This window comes from Phyllobates terribilis, unplaced genomic scaffold, assembly GCF_046119375.1.
Source record: "Phyllobates terribilis strain yellow unplaced genomic scaffold, ASM4611937v1 Scaffold_3__8_contigs__length_932513732, whole genome shotgun sequence".
NCBI lineage: Eukaryota > Metazoa > Chordata > Amphibia > Anura > Dendrobatidae > Phyllobates > Phyllobates terribilis.
In genome coordinates, this window is record NW_027362763.1 from 241,806,175 (window position 1) to 241,820,462 (window position 14,288).

At 44.1% G+C, this 14,288-nt stretch overlaps 1 protein-coding gene across 2 annotated transcripts in view; it reads left to right on the plus strand.

Moving 5' to 3' along the window:
- ATR (ATR checkpoint kinase) overlaps positions 1–12,384 on the plus strand; it is a 130,541-nt gene extending 118,157 nt beyond the window's left edge. For both annotated transcript variants that reach the window (XM_073674683.1, XM_073674684.1), the window contains exons 44-47: positions 2,991–3,144; positions 8,308–8,459; positions 8,883–8,988; positions 11,495–12,384. In XM_073674683.1, coding sequence (XP_073530784.1) covers positions 2,991–3,144; positions 8,308–8,459; positions 8,883–8,988; positions 11,495–11,668 — 586 coding nt within the window. In that variant the 3' untranslated portion in view covers positions 11,669–12,384. The remainder of the gene's footprint in view (positions 1–2,990; positions 3,145–8,307; positions 8,460–8,882; positions 8,989–11,494) is intronic.
- Positions 12,385–14,288: the final 1,904 nt, after the last annotated feature.

Genomic DNA, 14,288 nt, shown 5'->3' on the forward strand with positions numbered 1-14,288 from the left:
GCACTCTGAAATGGGAACACCTACAATCAGATCTGCCTGAAGCAGAGAAGCTATCGCCTGGTCGAGACAGATTATCATGCTGGGAGGCCTGGTAGGGCGACAGAAAAAGAAACGGTCTCGAAGCAGAGTGGTGAACTTTATACTGTAACCCAAAGAGATGACTCCCTGACCCAAAGATCACTGATTGCCCCAAACAATGCCTCCTGAAATAGGAGGAGGCAGCCACCCACCCTGGGAGAATCCCCGAGTGGGGGCCGCCCATCAAGCATTGACCTTGAGCTTTTTGAAGCTAAGTCCGCCCTCCACAACTTGAGTTACAGTATGGAGAAAATTGGCATACAATTATTTGCTTCCTGGGCAGAGAACTCTACCACATCTAAGGATGCTGAACAGAGATATTTCCCTGTCTGAGCAATCTGATCTGTGATCTCGGCTAATTCCAAATTCTGGGATCCAGCCAAAAAACTTTGCCGCAAATGCTTGGCCCATGCCGTCACCAACTTGGAGACCCAAGTGGCCGAAAAGGCTGGGCAAAGGGCCAAACCTGCCGCCTCAAAAGCAGACCTTCGGCACAGACTCTGTTTATCCATGGGGTCTTCATGTGCCGCAACCTCCGCAGAGGTAGAGTGGTCACCTTAGATAAGTGAGATACCGGAGTGTCTACCACCGGTGGAGTAGGTCAAGAGGCCACCAGCTCTGCTGGAAAGAAATATAACACCTCCATACGACTACGCTTTTGAAAGAGTATGTCTGGGTGTTCCCACGCTCTCTGTAAAATCTCTGTAAATTTCTCCTGGTTAGAAAAGGATCTAGCCAGACGCTTACACCTCCTAAAGAAAGAAAAACCTGTTTCAGTAACGTCTCCCTCAGCTTTCCCGCCTAATATGGATCTAGAACGAACTCCGAACTAGAACTGGATTCTGAGTGCAGAGAATCCCTTGAGGAGGGGAAAAGGAATCTGGGTGTCTTCCCTGTGAAGGTGACCGGGATGAGGAGGTAATGCGAGGTCTTCTGGACCCCCTTCACTACCGGCAATATTGGTGCGGGGTGGCTGGAGGATCCAATTCACTCGCAGCGGCGTTTAGAGCTCCTCGGGCGGTAGTAGTCAACTGAAATCATTCCAGAACTGTATCCAGCGTGCTGAACATCTTGGTTAGTTGATTAGTTTTGATACGGACTGAACTAAATCACGAGCCCAGGCTAGAGGGGCCATATTTTCCACAGATGTCATAGAAGTCCCCTGGGCGGCTACCAGCAAGGAAGCAGGAGGTGTACAGGCAGTACAATAGGCCACAGACTGACCGGTGGAAAACTTACTGTTATAAATTACACAAGCATAGAAAGTGACAAGTGCAGGCTGCGCTAATGGGCATGCAGGATCCTCTCTAGGCTCAGACATTATGAGTGATAGAGACAGGACAGAAAGAAACTAGAAGACTCCACTAATTAGTGACTCAAAACTGTTAAGAGTGCTTAGTATCAGCCCCCAGTAGCCAAAAGACTACCATATCCGTATTGCAGGAATCTGTTGCCCCTGTAAGCTTGCTATCCCACGATGAGGGAGACGCCGAGGTGGTTCTGTGCTCCACACCACTTAAAAAGTCTCTCCGTAAGGTGGAAGAGGAAGGGGGCGGAGCCAGAAGGGCAGGAACCCAGTGAGCCGAGACACTGCTGCTGATTGTTTGAAAGACCGGCTGCGCCGATAGGCCGGGAGTAACACAGCCGCCAACTGGCTGGAAACGTCCCTCCCGATGATTGGCTGGAAACATTCAGCCAGCTGATTGGCCAAGCGCTTCAAAGGCCACACGTGCTTGTGAACTGCCTGCTGGAGCCCGACTTGCACCAACCGTGTCTGGCCTGCTACCACCCAGTCCACAGAGAGAGAGAGACGCCCGCAGATATACAGGTTGCCAAGTGGCACGGTCCCACTCCAGCCCACCTAACCTCTACCAGCTAAGGCCAAAGGGAGCTCAGATGGGCTAGTAGAAGAGCCAGCAGCACCTGGCCCCTGCACAAGGACCGTCCCTTTCTCTCCCTCGGAGCTGTACACTGTTAACTACCACCTCAAGGAAAGAAAATGAGGGGGGGCTCATGATAGGGTTATACTTGCGTGACCTGAAGATCCGGATCCCTTTAACTTCTGCTCCATGCACACGCGCTATGTGGGGCGGCGGGCAAGAGCTAGTTGGTGTATGGACCTCAGCCCCGGTACCTGACTACCGACCGTGTCAAGGTGCATTGGTCCGGCCAAGCCGACGTGAGAGGATACCGACTGAACAATTACAGCCTGTACTCTCAATCGCTATGTGGGTGAAACATAGTGCTTAATTACACTTTTACCCAGACATCCATCTGAAAAACAGAGGCAAAAGGGTTAGCACTTAACCTAAGAGAGGTCTGAGACAGACCTTGCCTCCAACTGACACTACAAAGAACTGAGGAAGCCTGACTCCAGCAGGCGTGGTATAGTTGGCTGGGGAGGAGCCAATTTTATTTAGATGCAATAATAGTGTCAGCCTCCAGGTGGCAGCCGACTATCCCATGGTTCTGTGTCCCCCAGTGAGACGAACAAGAAAGAGTTTTCTGAAGTGACAGGTTTCCTTCAAAGAGAACCTGTCCATGATTGATGCTGCCTGGACCACAGGCAGCATGAATCAGACACTTGCTCCTACATTACAAGCATATATGTTTTAATCTCAAATTGAAAGTGCAGCTGGGGCTCGAGTGACTCGTCATAGAGGCTTGTACCTGCCGGCTTCTCTTCATCTGTTCAGCTAGACTGAAAGGTCTCTCCTTCCGTGGGTATAGGGATATATCGTTCAGTCTTGCTGAGCAGGTGTGGGTGGCAGGCTATGTACACCTTAACATCTTTATTTTATTTCCTGTTAGTGCATTGCATGCAAAGAAATCTGTAACTGGCATTAATATAAATGCTGCTAGATGCTCTTCAGTCTCATAGTGCTAATAACAAAACGTACCATTCTCTTCAGGTATAACAGCAGGTCAGCATATTGCCGCTCTACAGCGGTGATGTCCATGGTTGGTTACATCCTAGGACTTGGAGACCGTCACGGTGAGAATATTCTGTTCGATTCTCTGACAGGCGAGTGCGTCCATGTGGATTTCAACTGTCTTTTCAACAAGGTACGAAACTATAAATAGGATATAGTATTGCCCCCAGATCTCCTTCTGTTACTTTTTTTGTACATTGCAGTGTTCGTAACCAGTGTGTGCAGAGAAGAGCTTTGTACAAAGTCTGTTCCTTAAAATGAATATTAAACAGTTAACTTTAACCTGCCACCTCAAGATACGCTACTTTGCACGCTGTGCAGATAAATAGCATTTAATCCCTGGTTAGCCAGTTTACTAGAGAAACGGTGGCAGGGAGAAAATTATTTATTTACACAGAAAAATTAGTTATAGATTTATAAAAGTTATTTATAAACACAGAGAGAACATGCAAACTTCTTGCAGATGTTGCCCTTGGTGGGAATTGAACCCAGGAACCCAGTTCTGCAAAGCAACAGTGCTAACCACTGAGCCACCGTGCTTAAAGTTATATTCTCCCTGTCGCCACTGGCTTCCAATCATTAGGGTGGGGCAGGGAACGATTACGGTCATCACTCACTATATAGTGACTGCGGCTGTAATTACTTCCAAGCATTGTGATTGACAGCTTGCCCTGCACTCATACGCTGCGGATCTGGCTGTCAATCAAGGTGCCAGGTAGTGACCAGAGCTTAAACCTGACCTGAATTGGACCACAAGGGAACTGAAGGAAAGTGGATACCTAGTCAAAGTAAACAATGTTTCTGTTTGTTTTCACTCTCTCCCCTATAGTCCTCCCCATCCATTTCGCCTCCTCAGAACTGTTCCTCAACATACAATCCTTTGTCTCCAAACACAGACAGCCACCTCATGCCCTCTCCTGCTCCCACCTGCTAACACTTTCCTTGCTCCTCCTTACTGCGGTTGATATCTCCCCAAATCTTGGTCCTCCTCACCACATTCCTACAGTCACTTCCACCTCCTATCCACGATCTATCACAAACTCTCGCAACCTTTCTAACCTTATACCCATTTGCCCAGTCCCCACTTCCCATGTCCCACTAACAGGAGCTCTATGGAAAACTCGCTCCGTCTGCAACAAACTTTCCTACATCTATGATCTTTTCATTACTAACAAACTTTCCTTCCTCGGCATCACTGAAACCTGGCTCACCCCCTCTGACTCGGTCTCTCCAGCTGCACTTTTGTATGGTGGATTCCACCTTTCCCATACACCCCACCCCAGCAGCAAGCATGGCGTAGGAGTTGGTTTTCTCCTGTCTGGTAACTGCGCCTTCACCCAAATTCCACTGCCACCCTTTGTTACTCTCTCCTCTTTTGAGGTGCACTGTGAGCGCATCTACTCCCCCTCCAACCTCCAACTGGCTGTCATTTATCACCCCCCAGGGCCAGCCACCACTTTCTTTGACCACTTCACCACCTGGCTACTTCACTTCCTTTCTGCTGACATCCCCACTATCATCATGGGCGACTTCAACATTCCAATTGACACTTCCTAATCATCTGTCTTTAAGCGTCTATCTCTCACTTTCTTCTTCGGCCTTGCTCAATGGTCTTCCGCACCCACTCACAAACATGGCCACACACTGGACCTCCTCTTCACCTGCCTCTGTTCCCTATCTAACCTCTCTAACTCACCTCTCCCTCTTTCTGACCACAACCTACTTACATTCTTGTCCCTCCGCTCCAGGTCCACAATCTCCACTCCACAAACTCGCACACCCTCACAGAAATCTCAAACACCTTGACCTACCCTCACTCTCTGAATCCCTTCTCCCTCTTACAGACATAAGTTCCTTACACGATGCAGATGTTGCTCCTGCTTTATATAACACCACAACAGCTGCAGCTCTCGATTTGGTCATCCCCCTCACACATACCAAAGCTCGCACAATCAACAGGGAACCCTGGCACACCAACCTGACTAAAGAACTGAGACGGGCCTCCAGGGTTGCTGAGCAGAGATGGAAAAGATCCCACTCCAACAAGCACTTCATCGCATTCAAACAGTCCCTCAATACTTTCAAGTCCGCACTCACTGTAGCAAAACAAACCTACTTCTCCTCTCTAATTTGTTCACACCGGTATTATGGCTTCAGCTTTGTTCATACTGGTATTATGGCTGCAGCTTTCTTCACACTGGTATTATGGCTTCAGCTTTCTTCACACTGGTATTATGGCTTCAGCTTTCTTTACACTGATATTATGGCTGCAGCTTTCTTCACATTGGTATTATGGCTTCAGCTTTCTTCACACTGGTATTATGGCTTCAGCTTTCTTCACACCGGTATTATGGCTGCAGCTTTGTTCACACCGGTATTATGGCTGCAGCTTTGTTCACACCGGTATTATGGCTGCAGCTTTCTTCACACCGGTATTATGGCTGCAGCTTTGTTCATACCGGTATTATGGCTGCAGCTTTGTTCACACCGGTATTATGGCTGCAGCTTTGTTCACACCGGTATTATGGCTGCAGCTTTGTTCACACCGGTATTATGGCTTCAGCTTTCTTCACACTGGTATTATGGCTTCAGCTTTCTTCACACTGGTATTATGGCTGCAGCTTTGTTCACACCGGTATTATGGCTGCAGCTTTGTTCATACCGGTATTATGGCTGCAGCTTTGTTCACACCGGTATTATGGCTGCAGCTTTGTTCACACCGGTATTATGGCTGCAGCTTTCTTCACACCTGTATTATGGATTCAGCTTTGTTCACACCTGTATTATGGCTTCAGCTTTCTTCACACTGGTATTATGGCTGCAGCTTTGTTCACACCGGTATTATGGCTTCAGCTTTCTTCACACCGGTATTATGGCTTCAGCTTTCTTCACACCGGTATTATGGCTGCAGCTTTCTTCACACCGGTATTATGGCTGCAGCTTTGTTCACACCGGTATTATGGCTGCAGCTTTCTTCACACCGGTATTATGGCTGCAGCTTTGTTCACACCGGTATTATGGCTTCAGCTTTCTTCACACTGGTATTATGGCTTCAGCTTTCTTCACACCGGTAGTATGGCTTCAGCTTTCTTCACACCGGTATTATGGCTTCAGCTTTGTTCACACCGGTATTATGGCTTCAGCTTTGTTCACACCGGTATTATGGCTGCAGCTTTGTTCACACCGGTATTTTGGCTGCAGCTTTGTTCACACCGGTATTATGGCTGCAGCTTTGTTCACACCGGTATTATGGCTGCAGCTTTGTTCACACCGGTATTATGGCTGCAGCTTTCTTCACACCGGTATTATGGCTTCAGCTTTCTTCACACCGGTAGTATGGCTTCAGCTTTCTTCACACCGGTATTATGGCTTCAGCTTTGTTCACACCGGTATTATGGCTTCAGCTTTGTTCACACCGGTATTATGGCTGCAGCTTTGTTCACACCGGTATTATGGCTTCAGCTTTCTTCACACCGGTATTATGGCTTCAGCTTTCTTCACACCGGTATTATGGCTTCAGCTTTCTTCACACCGGTATTATGGCTTCAGCTTTCTTCACACCGGTATTATGGCTTCAGCTTTCTTCACACCGGTATTATGGCTTCAGCTTTCTTCACACCGGTATTATGGCTTCAGCTTTGTTCACACCGGTATTATGGCTTCAGCTTTGTTCACACCGGTATTATGGCTTCAGCTTTGTTCACACCGGTATTATGGCTTCAGCTTTGTTCACACCGGTATTATGGCTTCAGCTTTGTTCACACCGGTATTATGGCTTCAGCTTTCTTCACACCGGTATTATGGCTTCAGCTTTCTTCACACCGGTATTATGGCTTCAGCTTTCTTCACACCGGTATTATGGCTTCAGCTTTCTTCACACCGGTATTATGGCTTCAGCTTTCTTCACACCGGTATTATGGCTTCAGCTTTCTTCACACCGGTATTATGGCTTCAGCTTTCTTCACACCGGTATTTTGGCTTCAGCTTTGTTCACACCGGTATTATGGCTGCAGCTTTGTTCACACCGGTATTATGGCTTCAGCTTTCTTCACACCGGTATTATGGCTTCAGCTTTCTTCACACCGGTATTATGGCTGCAGCTTTGTTCACACCGGTATTATGGCTTCAGCTTTGTTCACACCGGTATTATGGCTTCAGCTTTCTTCACACCGGTATTATGGCTTCAGCTTTGTTCACACCGGTATTATGGCTTCAGCTTTCTTCACACCGGTATTATGGCTTCAGCTTTCTTCACACCGGTATTATGGCTTCAGCTTTCTTCACACCGGTATTATGGCTTCAGCTTTCTTCACACCGGTATTTTGGCTGCAGCTTTGTTCACACCGGTATTATGGCTTCAGCTTTGTTCACACCGGTATTATGGCTGCAGCTTTGTTCACACCGGTATTATGGCTTCAGCTTTCTTCACACCGGTATTATGGCTTCAGCTTTGTTCACACCGGTATTATGGCTTCAGCTTTGTTCACACCGGTATTATGGCTTCAGCTTTCTTCACACCGGTATTATGGCTTCACCTTTCTTCACACCGGTATTATGGCTTCAGCTTTCTTCACACCGGTATTATGGCTTCAGCTTTCTTCACACCGGTATTATGGCTTCAGCTTTCTTCACACCGGTATTAGACTATGTTCCCACGATTAGCTTTTGTTGAGTTTTTGATGTTGCAGAATTTCTGCACCTATTATTTAAATTTGGTCACTTGCGCTTTTTATTGTGTTTTAGTGTATGTTTTATTAACATGCGTTTTTATCGCGTTTTTTGGTCTTATTGGTATGTCAGACATTAAATAAAGCTGCTTTGTTTTTTATATTTCCTGGTATTTGGCTTTGACGAAACTTTATTGACATACCTAGGTGCCGATTACATGCGTTTTCGTTGCAGAAATGCACTGAAAATACATGTCCGTTTTTTACCTGCGGAATTTCTGGAGCCTAAGTCTATGGGGAAATTCCACACAGAAAACTCAGCGAATTTAACATGCTGCGGATTTGAAAAGTGCACCGCAAGTCCGTTTACACTGCGCTAAAAAGAAGCACAGTGGACATGAGATTTCTATAAATCCCATCCACTTTGCTGGAACTGTAAGAACCTGCCTTTTTAACGCAGCAAAAATGCTCAACAAAAATATGCAACTTCAAAAGCTCATCATGGGATCGTAGCCCTATGGCTTCAGCTTTGTTCACACTGGTACAATAGCAGATTTGAAAAGTGCCTTTTCTGTTGTTTTTCCCAAATATGAAACTAGATTTATAGTTATTCTAATTATTTCATTTAGGGCGAAACATTTGAAGTTCCAGAAATTGTCCCTTTCCGTTTGACACACAACATGGTAAATGGAATGGGACCAATGGGGACAGAAGGTCTTTTCCGGCATGCATGCGAGGTCACTATGAGGTTAATGAGAGACCAAAGAGAATCACTAATGAGGTAAATAATGAGCTTTGGAGTATAACTTTTTTTCATTTGAAATGGGATATCATCATCTTGGTAATTTATTTTGTGTATAATCACTGGTCTCAGCAGTGTGCGCTCCAGAGAACTAACTTTAATAGAGCCCATGGGAGATTTGGGAAAGTTTGGTAGAACCCTAACAGCGCTTTCATTACATAATGTGAACAGAGCTGACATTTATTGTGTAAATTGTTAACCACTAAAGGGAGGGCTATTATATTTGTCTTGGGTCTTTCTGGTGCCCTTGACAAAGAAATGGTAAGTCCAGGGCGCCTCTTGTTTACGCAGGGCATTTATGACGCCTCATGGAGTGATAAATGTCTTGTGTGGCCTAAACATTGCAGTTGAAAGAATAACATTTTTTTTTAGATTCCATCTTGTTTTTGTTCTTGTTTTCAGTGTACTGAAACCATTCCTGCATGATCCTCTAGTGGAATGGAGTAAACCGGTCCGTGGTGGCAGTAAAGTTCAAGCCAATGAGACAGGCGAGGTTGTCAATGAGAAGGTGGGTGCTATTCATGTGGCCTGGGTCTGTTTCATGGTGATTGTGTGATAAATCTAGTCAGACGGAGAAATAAAGCAAATGTCAGAAAGGTACCGGCTCCACGTTTCATCCTCATTAAGAAGTTTCACCCCTTCCCGACCCAGCCAGTTCTTATTTTTGGATTTTTTTTCCCTCCCCTTCTTCCAAGGGCCCATAACTTTATTTTTCAGTCTACATAGATGTATTAGGCTATGTTCCCACAATGAGTTTTTGGTGTGTTCTTTACGCTGTTTATTTTTGGAAAAAATGTAGGTAACCTATTTTACTTAATGGGTGCAGAAATGGTGTAGAAAAATCTGCAACATCAAAAGCTCATCGTGGGAACGTAGCCTAAGGGCTTGTTTTTTGCAGAATGAATTGTACTTTTGAATGACACCTTTCATTTTTACCATACAGTGTACTGGAAAAAGGGAGGGGAAAAAATTCCAGTGCTGTGAAAAAAAAAAAAAAAAGCTCAAACGCTACTCCGACATTTTTATTTCACAGCGTTCTTTTTGTGATAAAAATAACCTGGTATCATGATACACCTCGTCAATACAACTACAGCGATGCCAAAACTACAGTTTTTTTAATTATTTTAGTTAATACATTTCTATAAAAACATATGCAGTCATGGCTGAAAGTGTTGGCACCCTTGAAATTGTTCCAGAAAATGAAGTATTTCTCCCAGAAAATTATTGCAATTCCACATGTTTTGTTATACACATGTTTATTTCCTTTGTGTGTATTAGAACAATACAAAAAAATAGAAAAAAAAAAGGCAATTGGATATAATTTCACACACAACTTAAAAAATGGTCTGGACAACATTGTTGGCACCTTTCCATAATTGTGGGTAAACAACTTTGTTTCAAGCATATGATGGCCATTCAAACACAATTCAAACTTGTGGCAAGTAACAGGTGTGGCAATATGAAAATAACACCTGAAACCAGATAAAAAGGGGAGAAGTTGACTCAAACTTTGTATTGTGTGCCACACTAAGCATGGAGAACAGAAAGAGAAGAGAACTGTCTGAGGACTTGAGAACCAAAACTGTTGAAGAATATCAACAATCTCAAGGTTACAAGTCCATCTCCAGATATCTTGATGTACCTTTGTTCACTGTGCGCAACATAATCAAGAAGTTTACAACCCATGGCACTGTAGCTAATCTCCCTGGATGCTTACAGCAGAGAAAAATGTATGTAAGGTTGCAATGCAGCATAGTCCAGATGGTGGATAAGCAGCCCCAATCAAGTTCCAAAGACATTCAAGCTGTCCTGCAGGCTCAGGGTGCATCAGTGTAAGCGTGAACTATCCATCAACATTTGAATGAAATGATACGTTATGGCAGGAGACCCAGGAGGACCCCACTGCTGACACAGAGACATAAAAAAGCTAGACTGCAGTTTGCCAAAATGTACGTAAGCCAGAATCCTCCAGGGAAAGCGTCTTGCGGACAGATGAGACTAAGACAGAGCTTTTTCGTAAAGCACATCATTCTACTGTTTACTGAAAAAGGAGACCTACAAACAAAAGAATACAGCACATACAGTCAAATATGGTGGAGGTTCAAAGATATTTTGGGGTTGTTTTGCTGACTCTGGCACTGGGTGCCTTGTCTGCAAGGCATCATGAAATCTGAAGATTACCAAAGGATTTTGGGTTGCAATGTAGTGCCCTGTGTCAGAAAGCTGGGTTTGCGTCCTAGATCATGGGTCTTCCTGCAGGACAATGACCCCAAACATACTTCAAGAAGCACCCAGAAATGGATGGAAACAAGGCGCTGGAGAGCTCTGAAGAGGCCAGCAATGGGTCTGGATCGAAATCCCATTGAACACCTGTGGAGAGATCTTAAAATTACTGTTGGGAGAAGACACCCTTCAAATATGAGAAACCTGGAGCAGTTTACAAAAGAAGAATGGTCCAAAATTCGAGTTGAGAGGTGTAAGAAGCTTGTTGATAGTTATAGAAAGCGATTGATTGCAGTTATTTAATCCAAAGGAACAATTTCAAGGGTGCCAACACTTTCGGCCATGACTGTATATGACCACCATAGGCATCAGATGGTCAGCAGATCTGCATAAAGTTAGCTGGATCTCCTGTCTGTGACCAGCCTAACAATACATCAGGGTGTATAGGAGAGGTGCCCATACACCTGAGATAGTTGCTGATACATGTAACCTATAATACACACACATGCGTTCTGAGAAGGGAATAAGCTGATGTCAGACACCTTTGTGTCTCTCGTGAGAACGGATTGGGCATGTTGTAGTTGAAAACGCCCAACCCATCTTTTCCCTAATATCAGCTATCCAAGGAGAGTCAGGACACCACCATACAAGTTTGATGTTTGGCAAATTCTTCCAAAATCAGTGGGTTTGTGTGACAGTCATCTAATGTGTATGACTAGTTTAAGCTGATTTGCTCTCATGATGTTATACTGTGCCCTTTATATACAATTATCTTTTTGCTTGGTCCCCAGGCTAAAACCCATGTGCTTGAAATAGAGCAGCGTCTTCAGGGTGTGATTAAAACAAGGAATCGTGTGAAAGGCCTTCCTCTGTCCATAGAAGGACACGTCCATTATCTGATTCAAGAAGCGACAGATGAAAACCTCCTCAGCCAGATGTATCTAGGATGGGCACCCTACATGTGACCACTCTAACCAACTCTCATGGTTTACTCTGCTTGCATCACAAATTTTGTTGGGTTTATAGGTTTTATAAACCCCTGCTAGTCATTTAGATCAGCAGACTTCAACAAAGGGACCTGACACATGCAGTTTGTCAGACTTCTGTGATCTGCTTATTTGACTGTAAAATGTAGAATTCTTGTGCATTATAGGAAATGTCCTGTAAAATATATTGCACTAAAAATTCTATAAAGAGAAGACCCTTTGGATAGATACAGCAGACCACAAGAGAATAAACATTCCTGCACTTTCCCTATCCTGCTGTTATAAGCAGGTATGAAGCATTGAACACATCGGTCTTTTATCATTAATGGAAATTTCCATCTTTCGGATTCATGAATACAACACTTCCCGTTACTCTGGGCACACAAGTTATATTTTAATTACTTGCAAGCGACATTGATCAGAGGTTTGCTGTGCTCATATAGTAGAATTCATCCTCTTAGCCTGCATCCCTTGATCCATACAGCGCGTTTGCCAGTAGGAATGGTCAAAAAGTTTGAAAGGTGTAAAAAAAAAAAAAATTGTGCTGTGGATTTATGATTAACATAAAACACAGGTCCTATATTACATTCTTTTATATAATGTAATGTTGTGAATGACATAATATGGAAAATATAATAGAAGCAATTGTTAAAGGGGAATTCCACTTTTATAAAGTTGAAATGAATAAAACAGTAAAAGATAAATATAAGTGTCTTTGCTTTCATCCCTTTTTTTCATGTTTTTTTTCTTGTATGTTGTCAAGTAGTAAGTACAGTTTATATACAGTTGATTGGTTCAGCGGTCATTAGATATGGATGGAGCTCTTAAGAACACCTCTTCTGCAATTCCAAAATTTATGTAAAGGGTGAACTCCACAGAATGTCCTTAATTCTGCAAGCGAGAAATGTCCTACATGTAAATGGGATTTTGAACAGCTCTTTTACATGTTTATTGTGGGTTTGCTAAGAAAATGTGCAATTAATCTGATACTTCTGAATAAGCTTAAAGGAGTTGTCCACTACTTTTTGATTGATGCCCTATCTGTAGGATAGGGCATCAATGTATGATCGGCCACGGTCCTGCACCCGGCACCCCCACCGATCAGCCGTTACCGGTGGCCAGAAGTGCTTACCTGCGGAGCTTGACCGTCTATCTGTAGTGGCCGCCGTGGGGTAGTGCATATCCGCCTCCCATTGAACTGAATAGTAGGCGTATGTGCAGTACCCGCGGCAGCCACTACAGATGGACGGCCAAGCTCCACAGGTAACCACTTTCAGACGGCCGCCGCTGACAACAACTGATTGGTGGGGGTGCCGGGTGCGGGACCCCTGCTGATCATACATTGTTGCCCTATCCTATGGAATCCCATAAGATGAACATATTGCATAGCAATATCAAAACAACATTGTTGTGCAAATGTTTCATCTTTTATTACTGCTTTTAACTGCTTCAAGGTTTCCAAAAAGAAGTAGTGACAAGCTCATTCTTTGGGCGGCTTCGGCTTGAAAGCCGACCACACTCTATATTTCGCAGTATAGTACAAAAAATGTCAGCCGTTTCAGCAAAAAGACCACCAGCGTTTTCCTGTGAAAACTTAGCAGCTGCATCGGCGTCTAAAAGACCTCATGTGCACATATCCATGGAGCTAATAAGACTAGTGCCTGTGAGCATGTGGCAATTAGATGTGCTCTCTTCTTATTCTGATCTAATACTAGGGATGCTCAGGTAAGAAGAGGCTGCTCACACTGCTAAACACCATGTCCTGATCTAATGCTGGAGATGCCAGAATGGATGCTCAAACTGCTGTCCAGTCTGTCTATCTTATTTAATACTGGTGTTACGAGTACTAGGGAGGCTGCTCACACGGCTGTCTACCCTATCTGATCTGGAGATACCAGGGGTGCTGACATAAGAAGAGGTCACTTACACTGCTGTGTACCTTTTTCTTTTTGAATGCTGAATGACTATATGACTTGGAGATAGTTTGACAATAGAATAGGTTATTTCCAGGTTATAACAGTGGAGCTGGTTTCTGCATGTGCACACAGGTACTTGCCCTAATAACATTCTAGGACAGGATTCTGTCAGTGTGACTATGATGGTCACTTTACTATAGCGATTAACTCTCCAGATAAGATTTATGTGTTAATTAATGGTATTTTGTAATTTATTTTTCTATATTCCTAGGGAACCCTTTTAAAACCTCATGTACGCAAGTGGTCTACAATATGTTTTCAGGCCACTGATTTGAGGTGGCCATACGCATTCGATGAATGTCAGCTAAAGATCAGCAGAGTATATTAGGGTAAAGAAGAATATTGGGATAAACCGCGCTAGTGCAAAACTCTTTTTTTTTTTTTTTTTTTTATAATTTGCCTTATATATAAGTCATTATACAGGAAAGAATGTTTCCAAAAATGAATTTTGCAGGAAAAAAATTTATCTTCGGTTTTGTATGTTTTATTATGAGTCTGTAAAAGTGGCGTAATACTCTGACAACATTGTTCACAGCAGTGACCTGGGAGTCAGAGATGTGTCCAGGCATCTTCCACATGCTGTTCCCATTCCATTTCAGCTCTGTTTCCATCCATTTCAGCAA